Raw genomic sequence first — 15,206 nt, 5'->3', positions numbered from 1 at the left:
GGTTTTGAGGCCAGAGGTATGGAGAAATTAAGAGTAGAAAAAGGCACTGAAGTTTTTTTTGGAGGGGCAGGAATTATTATTACAAAATATGTTTTCAAAGAAAAAAAATCTGGAAGGATATAGATAAGACCTTTGCTTATCTGTATCTTCCAGTTTTCCTACACTGAAAATGTATTATTTGTATAATTAAAAAATGAAAGTAACTATGTTTATATATATATGGGCTGGTGAGAAAGGTTGGGACAGCAAGATTCCCAGATGGGCCAAGGAGTAGAGAGAAAAGGAGGACAGGTAAGCTGGACCCGGCCGAGGTCTTGGAAGGCCAACTGAGGAGTGGAATTGAAGTGACAGGACAGGAGCAACCGCAGCTCCCAGAGGAATGATACCCAGGGAGCCATGTCCTTGAGGAAAATTGCTGGGGCAGCAGGTACCAGGTGGACTAGGGCTTGAGGGAGGGGTTAAGGGACGGTTTCAGAAACACCCGTGGATAGGGAGAGCACCTGAGCAGACCTCACCTGGGAAGGGCAGTGAGAATGAGAGATGGGAGTAGAAGGGGGCCACTCTCAGGAAAGCGGACCAGGGCCAGGTGCTACCCTGAGGCCTGGGGAATGGGTGGAGTGTGATGGGGAGGGGGTGCCCTCATCCCACGCATCTGGGGGTATTCCTCCCTCCTTGGGCTCATGCATCCTGAAGGAATTTAATTTCCAGGCATCACAGGAGGAAAAGAAAAAGAGTGAGACAGAGAGCTGATCTTCAGCCCCGGGAAGAAGTTGCGGTGCTGGGACACATACCAATGAGCATCGGGGACCCTGCCTAGGAGGAGGTCCCTGAAAAGGTGTGGTTGGCATGGACGGGGCCCCAGGAGGCCCAGTGTGCTAGAGCTTGGGACAGGGCTTGTCCTGCCCCCAGAGGGGAGCCCACCCACCTCTCTGGAAGGCACAGCACAGCCCCGGCTGGCAGTCCCTCTGGTTGTCACAGATGGTCCCGTTGCCGCCTTTGGTGGCCGTTCTGGTGCAGTGACCCCAGACGCACAGCTGGTCTCCACAACACTCGCTGTCCCGGGTGCAGAGCTGCAGCAGGGAGGGAAAACACAGGCGGCTCACGGACCTGAGGGAGCCCAGCCTGTCCCTGCCCCCAATCCAGAAGCCTGGAGACAGTGCAGGTCGGCTACCCCACATCCTCCTACTATAGACAGGAGGAAACCGAGCTCCTTGGTCTGGGGGTGTCTTAGGGAAGTCAAGGGGGTGGAGATGGGAGCTGGGCAGGAAACATGACACCTGGGGGAGTCCTACACAGCTTGAGATTTTATAAAGGATGGTTGCATCTTTTCGGTTCCCCCCCAGACTTGGCTTTGCCTCCTTTTCATTAGGTCCCTAATTAACGGTCAGGAAGGAAGATGGCTTATGGCCCACAGACGCAGGCAGCGGCGTGAATCTGATCAGCTGATTAAATTAAGGCCCAAGCCTGGACAGCCACAGGGACAGGAGGGCACTGGGTGCCTTGGACCTGGGGTCGCACGTGTGGAGTGGTGGCACCGAGCAGGCCAGGAGCTGCCTAACCACAGGTGGGGCCAGGCAGGGCGGCAAGAAGCCCTCTATTTTCCAAACTTGTTATCGTGCTGTGTTATTGCCTTAATAATGAAAAGGACCAGAAAAGCCCATATATGGCTTTGGCTAAAACATCTGTTGGGCAGAGGGAGTGTCGCTCTTCCCCGGCTTCCCACTTCTCTGTGGAACCTCCATCTGGAACATGCTCTGGCTTCTTCCTGGGCCTCCTTCTGCCCTCTCTGAGCAGACTGGGAGAAAGATCTGGGGCATGGGTTGCCCCTTCCCTGCCCAAGGGCTGCCGTGGTGTTGCCGGCTGCATCTACTGGGATGGTTTTCCCCAGGGAAGGGGCAGGGTAGGGCCTCCTCTGTCCTCCCTCTGCATCTCTCGTATCTATGAGGCAGGCACTGGGGCCAGAAGCCACTGGGCGGGTAGGGTGACAGCAGGTCTGCAGATGGCTTCTGGTCACCCCAGGAGTCAGCCCCACTGGGCACCATGGACTGGCTGTTCCAAGCGTGGACACGGTGGGGCCCCATAGGAGGCTTCCAGGAAGCCCAGCTGAGAACTGGGGGCCACTGGCCTTCTCCCCCAGGTCCCCTTTTCTGGGCCCCCATGGCCCTGGCGCTGCAGCTCTGGGGGCCTCTGGGCACACTCACTGTCTGCTGGTCCCGGCACGGCTGGCAGGAGTACTCGAAGCTGGAAAACTGGCAGTACCTGCCAGGCCCACAGTCCTCATCAATGATGCACTCCTGGGAGGGAGGGGAGGGGAGGAGAGGAGAGGGGAGGGGAAGAGGGAGCAGCTTCATCAGTGAAAGGCAGATCAGCTGACCCGCGGTGCCCTGGAAGGGCCAAGCCCCACTTTATCCCGAAGTCTTAGCCCACAGGAATGGCCTCCAGACTCCTCTTACACCCAGGCGGCCCGCCGGGCTCTCTCACTTCAGCATCCACTCCCTCCAGGCTGGCGGGGGCCCTCACCCACCCCGCACGCCTGGGCTTCTGCCCTGCAAGATGCCACACCCAGTGCACACAATCGAGTCTGCGTGCAGCCCTCCCCCTCACACACCCGGGATGGGAGCACAGAGACTCAGCCATTCTTCAAGGAGGAGCAGATGGATTTAATAAGAAGAGCTAATGAGTTCCAGGCCCAGGTGGCTGCACAGGAAGGGCTGGGGTCCACGCCCAGTAGGGCCCTGCTGACAGTGAAGGAAAAGTGCTGCAGAGGCTGTGCAGCTGGGGGGCTGTCGGGGGGCCTCCTGGGGGTCCTGGTCTGGGGTCCAGGGCTGCCTGGCAAAGGCAGCTGCCAGCTTTGAAACCCGAGGAGGGTGCAGCTGGCACTCAGCCCTCCAGCCCAGGTGCCTTCTCATGGCTGCCAGCCCTGCTCGGCCGGACAAATGGAGGAGAAAGGGAGAGAAGGGATCTGTCCACCCCAAGGCCCAGAAAAGGGAGGCCACTGCAGCCCGGCCACGGTCACCCGTCACTGGCAAGAGCAGGGCTGCTTTAGCTCCGGGCCTGCTGTCAGGCTCCGGCCTGGGAATTGGCAGCTTCAGAGGGAGAGGAGGGCAGCAGAGGCGAGAGGCATAAGATCCACCACTGACAACCCGTCATGGTGCCAGCCCCGGCGTGCTCAACGTCCCCAGTCTACCTCGTGGCTTCCCCAGCAAGCAGCAGGGAGGGATTACTTTCCCCATGCTATCAACCTGGAAACTGAGGCTCAGAGAGGCCAAGGGGGCCCCCCAAGATAGAACAGCTATTCAGGGTAGGGGGACCCTCTCCACCACCAGCCCTTGGCTGAGGGGGCCTAGGGCTCCAGATGTGGCCGTCAGGGACCCACGGATGAGAAACTCTCCTGAGGCAGGTGTTCTGGGGCCCCAGCAAACCTTATGGGAGGGTCTGGGGGAGGGAGGGACCTGCCTCCCCGCTCTGACCTGGGCATGCTCCATGCTGAAAGCAGGTGTGGAGCCGGACCCAGAAAGGCCTGGATGCGCAAGCCCTGGCCTAAGTGGCCTGGGCTGGTCCCTCCCTCTGCTCTGTGAGCTGAGGCACCAGTGCTAATGGGTATGGACAGGAGACTGTGAACGGGGTCTTCTAGGGACCCCCAGGGCCAGAGCATGTGTGTAGGCCTGGGGGTCAGCAGGGAGGCTCTGGCCAGGTAGCCTAGGGAATGAAGCTTTGTCCCTGGGAAGTGACAGGTGTCCCCAGGCCAACACTGCAGGCCTAAGAAGATGGGTATTTGGTTCAGGGCAGCTGCAGGCTTGGCCTCTGCATAGGACTGTTGCAACTCCCGCCCGGCACTGACCCCCAGCCTGGCATACCTCAGAGCATGCGGTCATGCTCTGTTCACCAAGCAAAGCTCACCCAGCCAGGAAGACCATCAGTCCCACTGGACACCATCTTCCAACAGCCCCTTTGAGCGATGACGGGGAAGAGGCCAACCTGGAGACGTGGTACCAGTCACCCCCGTGTGCCAGGCTCTGTGCTCACCAGGGGCTCCAGAAGGGACCAGGGCTGACACCCAGAACAAGTGAAAAGTAATTTAAATCTCTACTGTAACCTCTCAAAAAGTGTCCAAGGGTAACCAAGCAGGACCCAATGGGGCCTTCCTGGGACAGACCCTCACCCCCACCCCATGTCCTCCGCCTGCCTCTTGTTTGTAGAAAAACTTTAACCTCCTAGGCCTTCCCTGAGTTCTGAAGAAAAAATTTAATCAGAGAAGTGAGAAAATGCAGAACCAAAGGAAAACAGTCAAGCAAGACAAAACAGTGATAGTTTAGCCATTAAATATGTCCTTGAGCCGTTTTGCAGTTACTGAAACCCCCAGCAGGTGGAAGAAGTTAACTAGATGCTGATCACAAGCCCACGGACCCCAGGCAATTGGAACCAGAAGACTGATGATGTTGACTCCCAGTTACCTTCCCACCCATCAGAAGAATGTCCGCAAGCTCATCACGCACATGTGCAACTCTCTCCCTCAACCTGTCTTTAAAAACCCTTCCCTGAAAGCCATCGGGGAGTTGGGATCTTCTGAGCTTTACTCCTTGCTTGGCCTTGCAACAAACGCTGCACTTTCCTCACCACAACCCAGCATCAGAAGATCGGCTTTACTATGTGCAGGCAAGTGGACCCAAGTTTGATTCAGTAACAAAAGGAGAGCACACTGCCCACCACCCTGCAAGATGACCTAAAATTGCTCTTCTCTGTGTCTCCCCAGCGTCCCACGCATCTCGGCCCACGAGCCCCCTCCCACGGCTCTGCCCGAAGTTTCCATCACCACAGCAGTGCAGCAGCTCAGCAAGTAGGGTCTGCCCTCCCAAAAGGAATCGATCTTGTCCCTGTTCCCAACCCAGCAACCCTAAAAGGTCGGCTGTTTTTACTGGTGAGAAAACTGAGTCTCAGAGGGGCGGAAGGGCCGCCCAAATCAGGGGCTGAGCTGGGGGCAGGGCACTCAGTCTGTGTGACCCCAGAGTCCATAATAGCCTGAGAAGCCGACAGGTTTTTAAGTAAAGCACTCAGCCACCACGCCTTCCTCGACACAGACTCAACTCAGCCAGTTAAGCCAGAAGCGTCCTGACATTTCTTCCAAAACAGAATAGCAAGAGCATGCGGTGGTGGGGGCAGGAGGGAGGGAGTAGAGGGCCCACAGGTATCAAGGCCCTTCTCTGAACCCGGCCACATTTTGAAGCATTGGGATGCAAACGTGAATAGGAGAAGGCCTTTGCCCTCAAAGAATTTATCATTCAATTAAAAAAAAAAAAAATGCAACCCAGCAGAAAAGAGAGAAGGGTATGAACAGACAACTTACAGCCAGTGAAACTGCTTTGTCTCTTCACGCAGAAAAGATATTCGAGGGGCTTCCCTGGTGGCGCAGTGGTTGAGAGTCTGCCTGCCAATGCATGGGACACGGGTTCGAGCCCTGGTCTGGGAGGATCCCACAGGCCGCAAAGCAACTGGGCCCGTAAGCAACAACTACTGAGCCTGCGCGTCTGGAGCTTGTGCTCCGCAACAAGAGAGGCCGCGACGGTGAGAGGCCCCCGCTCACCGCAACTAGAGAAAGCCCTCGCACAGAAACGAAGACCCAACACAGCCATAAATAAATAAATAAATAAATAAATAAATAAATAAATAAATAAATAAATAAATAAATAAATAAATAAATAAATAAATAAATAAATAAATAAAGATGTTCGATTTCACCAATAATCAAGAAAATGCAACTTAACAGAGCTGGATACCACGTTTTCACTTAGAACAGAAACAAGAAGTTTGATACTATCTGCAGTAGGCAGAATACTCCCCCCCCACCCCAATGTCCACACCCTCATCCCTGGAAGCTATGGACATGTCATGTTACATGGCAAGGGGACATTAAAGTCACAGGTGGAATTAAGGGTGTTAATCAGCTGACCTGACATAAGGAAAGAAGCCTGGATTTTCCAGGTGCACCCAGTGTAATGGTAAGGGGCTTTGCACGTGCCAAGGAGCAGCGGGGTCAGTGTCACGGCAATGCCACATGCAAAGACCCTCATCCCCAGTTATCCAGACCTAACTGGCTTTGACTATGGAAGGGCCATGGGCCAAGGATCAGTATTTCTCCTAGACCTTCCAGAAGGAGCCAATACTTTGATTTCAGTCCAATGAGACTCCTGTTGGACTTCTGATTTATGGAAATGTACGATAATAAATTCCTGTTTTTAAACCACTAAATATATGGTAAGCTGTTACAGCAGCAATAGGAAACTAATACATTGCATAATATCCCAAGTTGGTAGGGATTTGAGAAACTGAGCATTGCCAGATGGCAGTTAGGGGGTAATTAAAGTTGAAGTAGATGTTCTTTGCAGGCAACTCATCAGCATCTATCAAAAATGTAAATGCATAGATCCTTTGACCCAGTAATTCCCCTTCCAGGTGGCTATCCTCAGAAACACTCATCCATATGTGCAAATATCCAAGTACAGGGATGTTTAAGGCTATACATCAGTATAATATTTGTAATCCAGAAATAATGGAAATACCCAATAAGAGGGGACTGATTAAATTATTGTACAATCATTTCGTGGGAAAATGGCACCAGGCAGACATTAAAAAGAATGAGGTAGTTCTTTGCACTGTGATGTTTACAATCCATCAGTAAGTAAAACAAGCAAGTGAAAGAAGCATGTAATCTCACTCCTGTAGAGCAGAATAACAATACGTGTGACACGCGCCTGGACCCCGCACAGCGCCTGGCATGTGGGGGCACCTGATGGATACCGCTTAGTGGATGAAACCACTTGTATATTACTGGAGCAAACAGGCTAACAAAATGCTGACCGTTAGCATTGATCTGGGAACCAAAGCAAGAAAATATGCACATTCCATTAACTTGGCTTCTCATTCCCCAAGAATCCTGTAGACTTGGAATTTTTACTACATATTTCCCTTTCCAGATCTTTAATTTAAAAGATATGAGCTGTGGGGGCAGGGGCGGACTTCCCTGGTGGTCCAGGGGCTAAGAGCCCACGTTCCCAGTGCAGGGGGCCCGGGTTCGATCCCTGGTCAGGGAACTAGATCCCACACGCTGCAGCTAAGAGTTCACATGCCGCAACTAAAGATCCCACATGCTGCAACTAAAGATCCCGCAATGAAAATCCCACATGCCGCAACTAAGACCTGGGGCAGCCAAATAAATTAAATTAAAAAAAAAAGATATGAGCTAAGAGCCCCTGCTGTTCACAATTCTCCATCAAGCAAAGAACAGCTTCATCCTCAGGAATATCTTCCTTTCCCTAAACTGACTCCTACGCAGAACAAAGCATTCCCTACAGAGTCACAGTGAAGCAATTCATTTTTTTCTAGGTATGGAAAAATTTTTGGCATGGAACCTTGCCAAACACTTTTGAAAAATCCAGATACACTAAAGCAATGGTTTCCTTTGCAGACATGTTTCTGCTACCTGCCAGGGGCTCTGGCAGGTTAGTTCAGCATGACTGACCCCCAGGAAAGCTCGGTGCTTCTTTGTTAACGGTCTGCCAGCTCGCTTACTGTGGATGTGCATTCCCAGCAGCTAGAAATGCTGGAGATACTCTTTGAGAATTGTGATCATACTGGAAACCTTGGAACTTCAAAGTGTAAAGAACCCCTAGAGGCCAAAAGAGCAGAAACTGAATTCTGGTTTTGCCACTTCACAGCTGTGACCTATCTCACCGGGCTGTGAGAATGCCAAAAAATTTTTAAAAAAGAAAGAAAAGAAAAAAATGAAGGGCTCATGTGAGCACCACGGAGCAGGTGGGATGAGGTGCTGGGGTGAGATGACAAGCTGAGCCTACACCAGCTGCCCACGGTGTTCTGGCACCAGGCCCAGGCACGGCCGGGTCACTGCTGCCGCCACTCAGCACCAGTTCTCCTGACTCCCCCCAACGCGGGCCTTAGTACCCACACTTCCCAGATGTGGAAACTGAGATTTAAGGTGAAGGATCTGTCCAGAGTCACCCAGCCCAGACGTGGCGTTGCGAGTCCAAGCCAGTGGGTCTGACCCTAAGGACAGGATCCTTCCATCTCCCCTCCTGGGAGGATCACCTCTCTCCCTTCAGCGCCAACCAGTCCCCTGTGCCTCAGTCCCAGCTTAGCAGAGCCCGCCTGGGACGAGGCCACAGGCCCCACACATCCCCGGAGACTCAGGGCCAGGGCCACGGCCCGTGGGCATCTGGGCCTCAAAGCTGGGTCACTTAGAGCCAGCTTCTTCGGAGGCTCCCCGGTCCCGGCCACTCGCTGTCTGTCCCCACCCCTCCCTCCCATCCTGGTGGGGAAGGCTGACAAACAGCCCAGAGGCCTGCTGTCAGGACCGCAGCCATTCAGAGGACGGGGGTGGGGGGGTGGGGGGAGGCTTTGTTGTTCCGAGGATGGAGCTATGTTTAGAAGGCGCTCTGCACAGCACTCTGCTCAGAGGCCGGCGCGGAGGCGGGACCGGCAGGGAACACGCTGGAGATCTGGCAGGATGCTAGGCCGGGAAATGGCCCTGGCACTTCGACACTACCATGAAATACTGGAAAATGGCAAAGGAGCCATTCTGCGTCTTTGATTTTCCATTTCAGAGTTTATCAGGGGAGGCAAAGGAAGGGGGAGAAAACAGCACAGGAACCCCGCGAGGCTTTCCTCGGCTTCTGTGTGGCGAGCGGCGGGGGGAGCTCAGCTTCTCTGTGGCCCTCCTGCTGCCACACTTCGCTTCTCACACTGGCCGGGACATGTCGTTCATGGTCCCCGGGAATCCAGACATTCTTATATCGAGAGGCCTAAAGGAGGAGGCCACCAGGGGGGCCCCTGCCAGGGCTGAGGCTTTCCACAGGCTCCTCTCAAGCCCATCTTCAGGGGAACCAGCCAGGGCACATGAAATGAAGGCCCAGGGGACCTCCACCAGCTGAAACTCGCTGGCCCTTGGAGCTACAGCCCCTGCAGCAGGGAAGGTTCAGAGAGCACCTGCTTGGGCTTCCATGGCTCTCTCTATCCTCACAGCCCCGTGAGGTCACTTCACATCCCCCAGCACGTGCCCGGCGCAGAGTTGCCATTCAGTTAAAAATACATAGATGAACCAAAGACCAATCTCCACTTTGCAGGTAAGTAAACTGAGGCTCAGAGCCCAAGGTCATCGATGGAGTTGGAAACACTAAGATGTAAACCCAAGTCCATCAGACCCCCAAGCTGAGGCTCACTGACCTTCCACCACACCCTGTTGCCTCTGAATACCCAGGTACAGGTTGAATTATGCTCCCCCCAAATTCATATTTTGAAGCCCTGATTCCTAGTACCTGTGAATGAAAAATGTTGCCTGCCATATCAGTAAACAAAGGATGTTGCAGCCGTCAAGCCATCACATGACAGCTGCCCCGAACCATGAGCCCTGAGGGAACTCAGGATGGAGACAAACCAAAGGGGCTGCCCACTGCCAAGCCCTCAGCCACTGCAGTCACCCCCAACTGTGTACCCCGGGGGAATTCAGAATGGAGAAAAGCAGGGTACTGGCCCCAGACAGCTGAAGTGCACATCAAAGGAATGATTTCAGTGAGCCCAGACTCTTGCATCTTCCCATACATAGAACAGTGCTAACTTCCTTATCTTGAGATATCTGGTTTTCTTTAATTAATAGTAATCTTTTGATGTCCTGACTACCTGGTCTTCGTTACAAAAACTCCTATATATCCTGGATCCACCCCCTCCTCCGCCTTGCCTCTTCAGAACACTCCCTCAGAGTGATCTGAGAGTCCTCTCTTCCGGGCTTGAAGTCCTCATAATGTCCACCAAATAAAACATAACTCTCAACTTGCAGGTTGTGTTTGTTTTTTTTTTTTTCAGTCGGCATACCTCAGAATGTGACCGTATTTAGAAATAGGGTCATTGCAGATATAATTACTTAAGATGAGGTGATTAGGGTGGGCCCTAGACCGATACACCTGGTGTCTTTATGAAAAGGGGAAATTTGGACACAGAGACAGACACTGCTGGAAGGAAGACGTTGTGAAGAACAGAGAGAAGATCTACAAGCTGTTCAGCCCTCAGAGGACCCACCTCGGCCAACAGCTCGACGTCAGACCTCCAGCCTCCAGAGCTGCGAGACAACACATTTCTAGTGGGTCACCTTGTCACCTAGCTTGCTTTATTCTGGCAGCCCTAGGAATCTGACACCCGCCGCTCCCAACAAGCCTGTGGCCAAATCTCCTCTGTTTCAGACCTAACACACACATCCAGCCTCTGTCCCTGAGCTTCAAATCTCCCTCGGGGTGGGAGCCAGAGGTATGACAGAGGGGATGGGGTCGGTGGCGGGGGGAAGACACGGCACATTCTGAAGGATTTTTACCCCAGGGACCGGAACAAGGTTTCTGCGTTGAGCCCAGAAACTTTCAACCAGCAAGTTTTGGGCCCCAGGCCCATGCTCTGGTTACAGAGTTTGGATGGATGGTCTTCTCCTGGTCCCAGGTGTGTAGTGGTGGTGCCGGGCCCTGAATGCTCCTGGGATGCAGGGATGGTACAGTCTGAGATAAACAAATGTCCCTCCCAGACGTGGGGCTGTTCTCTGAGCCCCGGCCCTCCTGAGCAGACTGTGGGCACCAACCGTCCTCATCTTCCCAGAACTGGTGGGGCTTCCTGGGATGCGGCCCCTGCAGTGCCAACACTGGGGAAGTCCCGGGCACTCTGGGAGCACACACCCTCACACCTCCCTCTCCGGGCCCCGTCGCTGCACTCAACGCACTCTGGTTACTCCATGTCCTCCTGCCCCTCAAGGCCACGTGGCACCAGTGTACCTGGGGTTGACATGAGGGTGAGCTGCAGGCTTTGGGGCCCCAGCCTGGAATTGAATACGGGTTCACTTACAAGCTGGGTGACCTTGGGCAAATTACTGAGCCTCTCTGTGCCTCGATTTCTCTGTAAAATGAGAATCCTCAAGAGGCTGCTGGACAGATGAAAAGAGAGAAAATGTGCATGCTCTTGGAACAGTGCTGGGCGCCCAGGACTCAACCCCCAGGGCGCACCTCTGTCTGCGCTCGTAACTCACTGCAGGAGCTCAAAAGGTGACCGTGGGAAGCCTTGAGTAAGCTTCTGAGCTAAGTTCAGGCCAGCAGATCTCATTCTAGAGTGAATACCTGTCCTACTGAAAAGACCCAGAATGTCAGGTGCAGCCAGGGCTCTCCATCCATCACCACAAGACAACCTCCTGCTTCACCCTGGAACCCTCTGCTGTGGGAAGACAGGAGGGAGGAGGACAGGTGCACAGAAGTACAAGGGCGGCCTAGGGATGCCCAATTAAAAGAGGGCATGCAAGCGGCCAGGAGAAACACGATTCAATCACCCTGGGTGCTAGGCATTTGGCATCCCTCATCTCATCTCATCGTCTTCCAAAGTGAGCAAGAGAAGCCCAACTTTACAGACCAAGGCAGTGAGGTCACTTGCCAAGGTCAAGGGTAAGAAGTGGTAAGGCGGGGCACTCAGCCCAAGAGTTCCATCTGACCCCGACCCAGTGCTCTAGGGAGAAAAGGGCAGACCCCAGGGAACAGGCAGCCTGGGGGCCCAGGCCAGGGGGCAGGAGGGAGAAGTGTGGGGCAGGAGGCCTCTGGGGGAGCCTGGGAGCTGCCAGCTCTGCCTGCAAGGGAGGGCAGGGTCTCCAAGGCTGGGCCCTGGTGCAGGTGCCCAGAGGGCTGGGAGCGGTGCTGAGAGCAGCGGCAGGCGGCCTCCCCTTCCTTCTACAGGATCTCCAAGTCAGCTTCCCCTGTTCCTCAGACTCCTTTCTTGACCTTAAGACCAGGTCAATCGCAGGAGCTGGGACACTCATGCACATTTGTCTCGAACACAGCAGGGTGCCCCCAGCCTCTCCTAGACGCTGCCCTGGAAACTCTCAGCCAAAGCTGCAAACCTCACCCAGGGCTGTGGCCTGACCCATGCTGCAGGGATAGCCCGATGGAAAAACCCAGGCCAGAGCCAGGAGCCGACGCCAACTATCATTATCCTAAAGTCCCAGCATCTGCAAAGGCCTGGGGCTCCGGGGCTGCTCCCACCAATACCTCTTCCCCAGTCACACAACCCGAGAAACAGGAAAATGTGGCCCCAGCTGGGCTCAGCACACGAGGTGTGGAGACCCATACCCCAGAGCCTGCGGTGCCCATATCACTCAGGACACGGTCCTGGAGTTCTCCTCTCCTCCTGGCCCCCAGCCCAGACCTCGGGCACTCTGAGGAGACCGTCACACCCACAGGTCCTCAAGGACGGAGAGGGGTGTTCCAGACTAAAGCCTGTCCTACAGACAGGCCACAGAGACAGCCAGCCCCACACTCACGGAACTTCCCAGCACATTCTTTTAGCCTGAGCCATGTTGCCTCTGGGGAATTTCTACCCATATTTAATTCCAAAAAAAACGTATTCACGTGTCCAATCTGTGTCTAACCAATTGAGTGTTGTCACCGCCTGGGTTAGAAGCAGTGGAGTGAGCCCTCCACCCTCTCCCCATCCACGTTTCTGAGGCTCTGAGTCTGCACGGCCCCTACCTCCCATTCCGAAGGCAGACTTTGAAGGTCTGACCTTCACCAAATACACATGGGACCCAGCTGGTGCAGAAGAAGCCTGCTGCCCAAGCCGTCAGGAGCCTAACCGTAATTGTTCTGAGAGCTGCCCCAGCAGAGGGGCCCTGGAGGAAGCGGAGGTTGGACTAATTCAATCATTGCCAGATTGGAGGAGACAGGCGGCCCTCCAGGCCCAGGGAGCATCCAGACCGCATCTGTGACGGTGGCATAATAACGAAGTGTGACAAGGGGAGAAGTGAATAAAAAACAGGTTATGTCCCCCTGTGACCTGAGAGACGGGGGCCTGAGGTTCCGGCACGGGGAGCTCTCTGCCTGCACCAGGCAGCACCTGGCACCGTGAACTGCCCCCTTGGCTGGAATTCTCACTCCCCCAGCAACCCTCAGACAACCAACCTGGCTCCTCAAGGCCCTGACACTAGATGGGGGGTGTCCTGGATGGGGCGCCAACATTCCTGCCACTGCAAAGAGATGTTCCTCACCCGTGCAAACCAATAACCTACACATCAGTGAGGTCTGAGTTCAGTTCACAAGAGGGCCAAGGATGTCCCGTGTCTGCATCTGCAGGGCTCAAGGGTCCTGGCAAATTCACCCAGGTTGTGAGTCCCGGTGAGACCTTCACCCTGAGGACACTCCATCTTGTAACTCACTGTCTTCCCACCTTCTCTGCCTACGATGACCCGAGTCCAATCTCTGCACGGCACACAGAGCCCTTCACGGTCAGTTCCCAACCTGCTTTCCAGTCCAGTTTCCTGACCTCCCCAAGACCCGATTTTGGTCACTGCTTCTAGAATGCCCTCACTTCCCCGCTCTGCCAATTCATCTTTAAGGAGCAACACAATGTGTCCTCCTCAGACACATCCCTGACCCTCCCCATTGGGCAGCGAGGGCCTGTCTCCCAGGAACCCCTGGCCCTCAGTACCCACCCCAGTGAAAGCCGGGTGAAGAGAGGAATACGTTTGGACTACAAAGACCAACAGGCATTTATAAGGCTTGCCAAGACTGACACTGGGAGAGCCAAGATTCAAACTGTGGAGGCTTCAAGTGTCTGTAATTGGTTTTTCTCTCTGAGGAGTGACCCTGTCCAGCAGCAGTCAAGGTGGCCGGTGGCTGGCTGGTCATTTGTGTCTCTAGGCAACCCAAGGCGGGACGTGCCTCAACTCCCAAAGCCCTCTGAGACCTTCACTTGAGTCACTGGCCTCGTCTCACCAGAGCACTTACAGCATCTTTGGATTGTTTTTTGAAATAGGTAGCTGGGGGGACTGAAAGGGCAGTCCCTCAACTATCCCACCCAACCTAGGAGAGCACCTAGGCTCACCTTTTTTAAAAAATTAATTTTATTTTTGGCTGCGTTGGGTCTTCGTTGCTGTGCGTGGGCTTTCTCTAGTTGCAGCGAATGGGGGCTACTCTTAGTTGCGGTGCGCAGGCTTCTCATTGCGGTGGCTTCTCTTGTTGTGGAGCACGGGCTCTAGGCGCATGGGCTTCAGTAGTTGTGGCTTGTGGGCTCTAGAGCGCAGGCTCAGTACTTGCGGCGCATGGTCTTAGTTGCTCCACAGCACGTGGGATCTTCCCAGACCAGGGATCGAATCCATGTCCCCTGCATTGGCAGGCGGATTCTCAACCACTGCGCCACCAGGGAAGCCCCAGGCTCACTTTTAATAAGTCTGATACAGTGATGCTGCGTGATTTTCAAGCCTGGGTCATGAGAGGCAACAGAGCTTCTGCTTCGCTCTTTCCCTCTTCAGATGCTTGCCCTCTGAACCAAGGCTCCACCATGCTGGGAGGAAGCCCAGGCTGTGGAGAGGCCGCAGCACCAGCTAATGTCCCAGGTGACAGCCAGAAGCGTGAGTATGAAGAGCTTCTAGATGATTCCAGCCTTAGCCACTGAGTCACCCTGGCTTCAAGTCAGAGCTCTCAGACTCTGGAGCAGATATGAACCATCTCACTGAACCGCGTCCAAATTCCTAGCCCCTAATCCACGAGCGTAACAAATGATTGTTTTACACCAGGGAGACTGGGGTAACAGATCACCCAAGCACAGCACATCCCAAACTTGCCCTTTGCCTTGCCAATCTTCCCGCCTGGCACCCTGGTGATGATCTCACGGCTCAGTGGGTAATGCCGGCGTCTATACAGGGCTCGCTCCCCTGCTGTGGGCAGACAGGAAGCATGGCGGCTGTGTCCTCAGCAGTCTCGGGCAGTTGTTTAGAGCGAGGAGGCCAACTCCATATCCCTCTGCTTGGTCACCTGCCTGGTGGCTGATTCTGTGAACTCCTTCGTCTCCACTCTGACCCTCTCTGGCCTCGGCCAGGCTACGGCCTCCTTGGTCTTCTTGGCTGCTCTCCAAGCCAGACAGGTTTGATGTCATTTTCCTTGGCTGGACGTCTCCCCTCACTGTTCAGGAGTCCAGCAGAGCTAGAATTCCCATGAATCCAAATGACTTTGCATAAAATACCAGTCCTTGTTGATGGTGAGTCTCCAAAGTAGCTGCTGACACTGCTCCCTGTGGCCCTGGTTGGTCTCTGAGGTAGAGGCTACCCCCCCCATCCCAGCCTGGACCCCGTGGTACTGGCAGGGGAGTCCACGGCAAGGGCCTTACACCTTCTCTCTTTTAACATAAAC

At 54.4% G+C, this 15,206-nt stretch overlaps 1 protein-coding gene and 1 long non-coding RNA gene across 2 annotated transcripts in view; one reads left to right on the top strand and one right to left on the bottom strand.

Annotated features, from left to right (window-relative positions):
* The window catches only part of DKK3 (dickkopf Wnt signaling pathway inhibitor 3), a 48,176-nt gene that overhangs the window by 2,797 nt on the left and 30,173 nt on the right, over positions 1 to 15,206 (bottom strand). The window contains exons 5-6 of the mRNA XM_027115372.1: positions 2,202 to 2,294; positions 926 to 1,070 (exon numbers count right to left, since the gene is read on the bottom strand). Of these exons, the coding sequence (XP_026971173.1) occupies positions 926 to 1,070; positions 2,202 to 2,294 (238 nt within the window). The remainder of the gene's footprint in view (positions 1 to 925; positions 1,071 to 2,201; positions 2,295 to 15,206) is intronic.
* On the top strand, positions 371 to 4,473 carry LOC113624995 (uncharacterized). Its single transcript, XR_003434532.1, has 3 exons — positions 371 to 835; positions 1,370 to 1,564; positions 4,367 to 4,473. It is a non-coding gene; the product is annotated as an uncharacterized LOC113624995 (long non-coding RNA).

The sequence above is a fragment of the Aethalodelphis obliquidens genome, unplaced genomic scaffold, assembly GCF_003676395.1.
Source record: "Aethalodelphis obliquidens isolate GAN/ISIS:26980383/991018 unplaced genomic scaffold, ASM367639v1 scaffold14, whole genome shotgun sequence".
Classification (NCBI taxonomy): Eukaryota; Metazoa; Chordata; class Mammalia; order Artiodactyla; family Delphinidae; genus Aethalodelphis; species Aethalodelphis obliquidens.
This window is presented reverse-complemented; position numbering and strand designations above follow the sequence as displayed.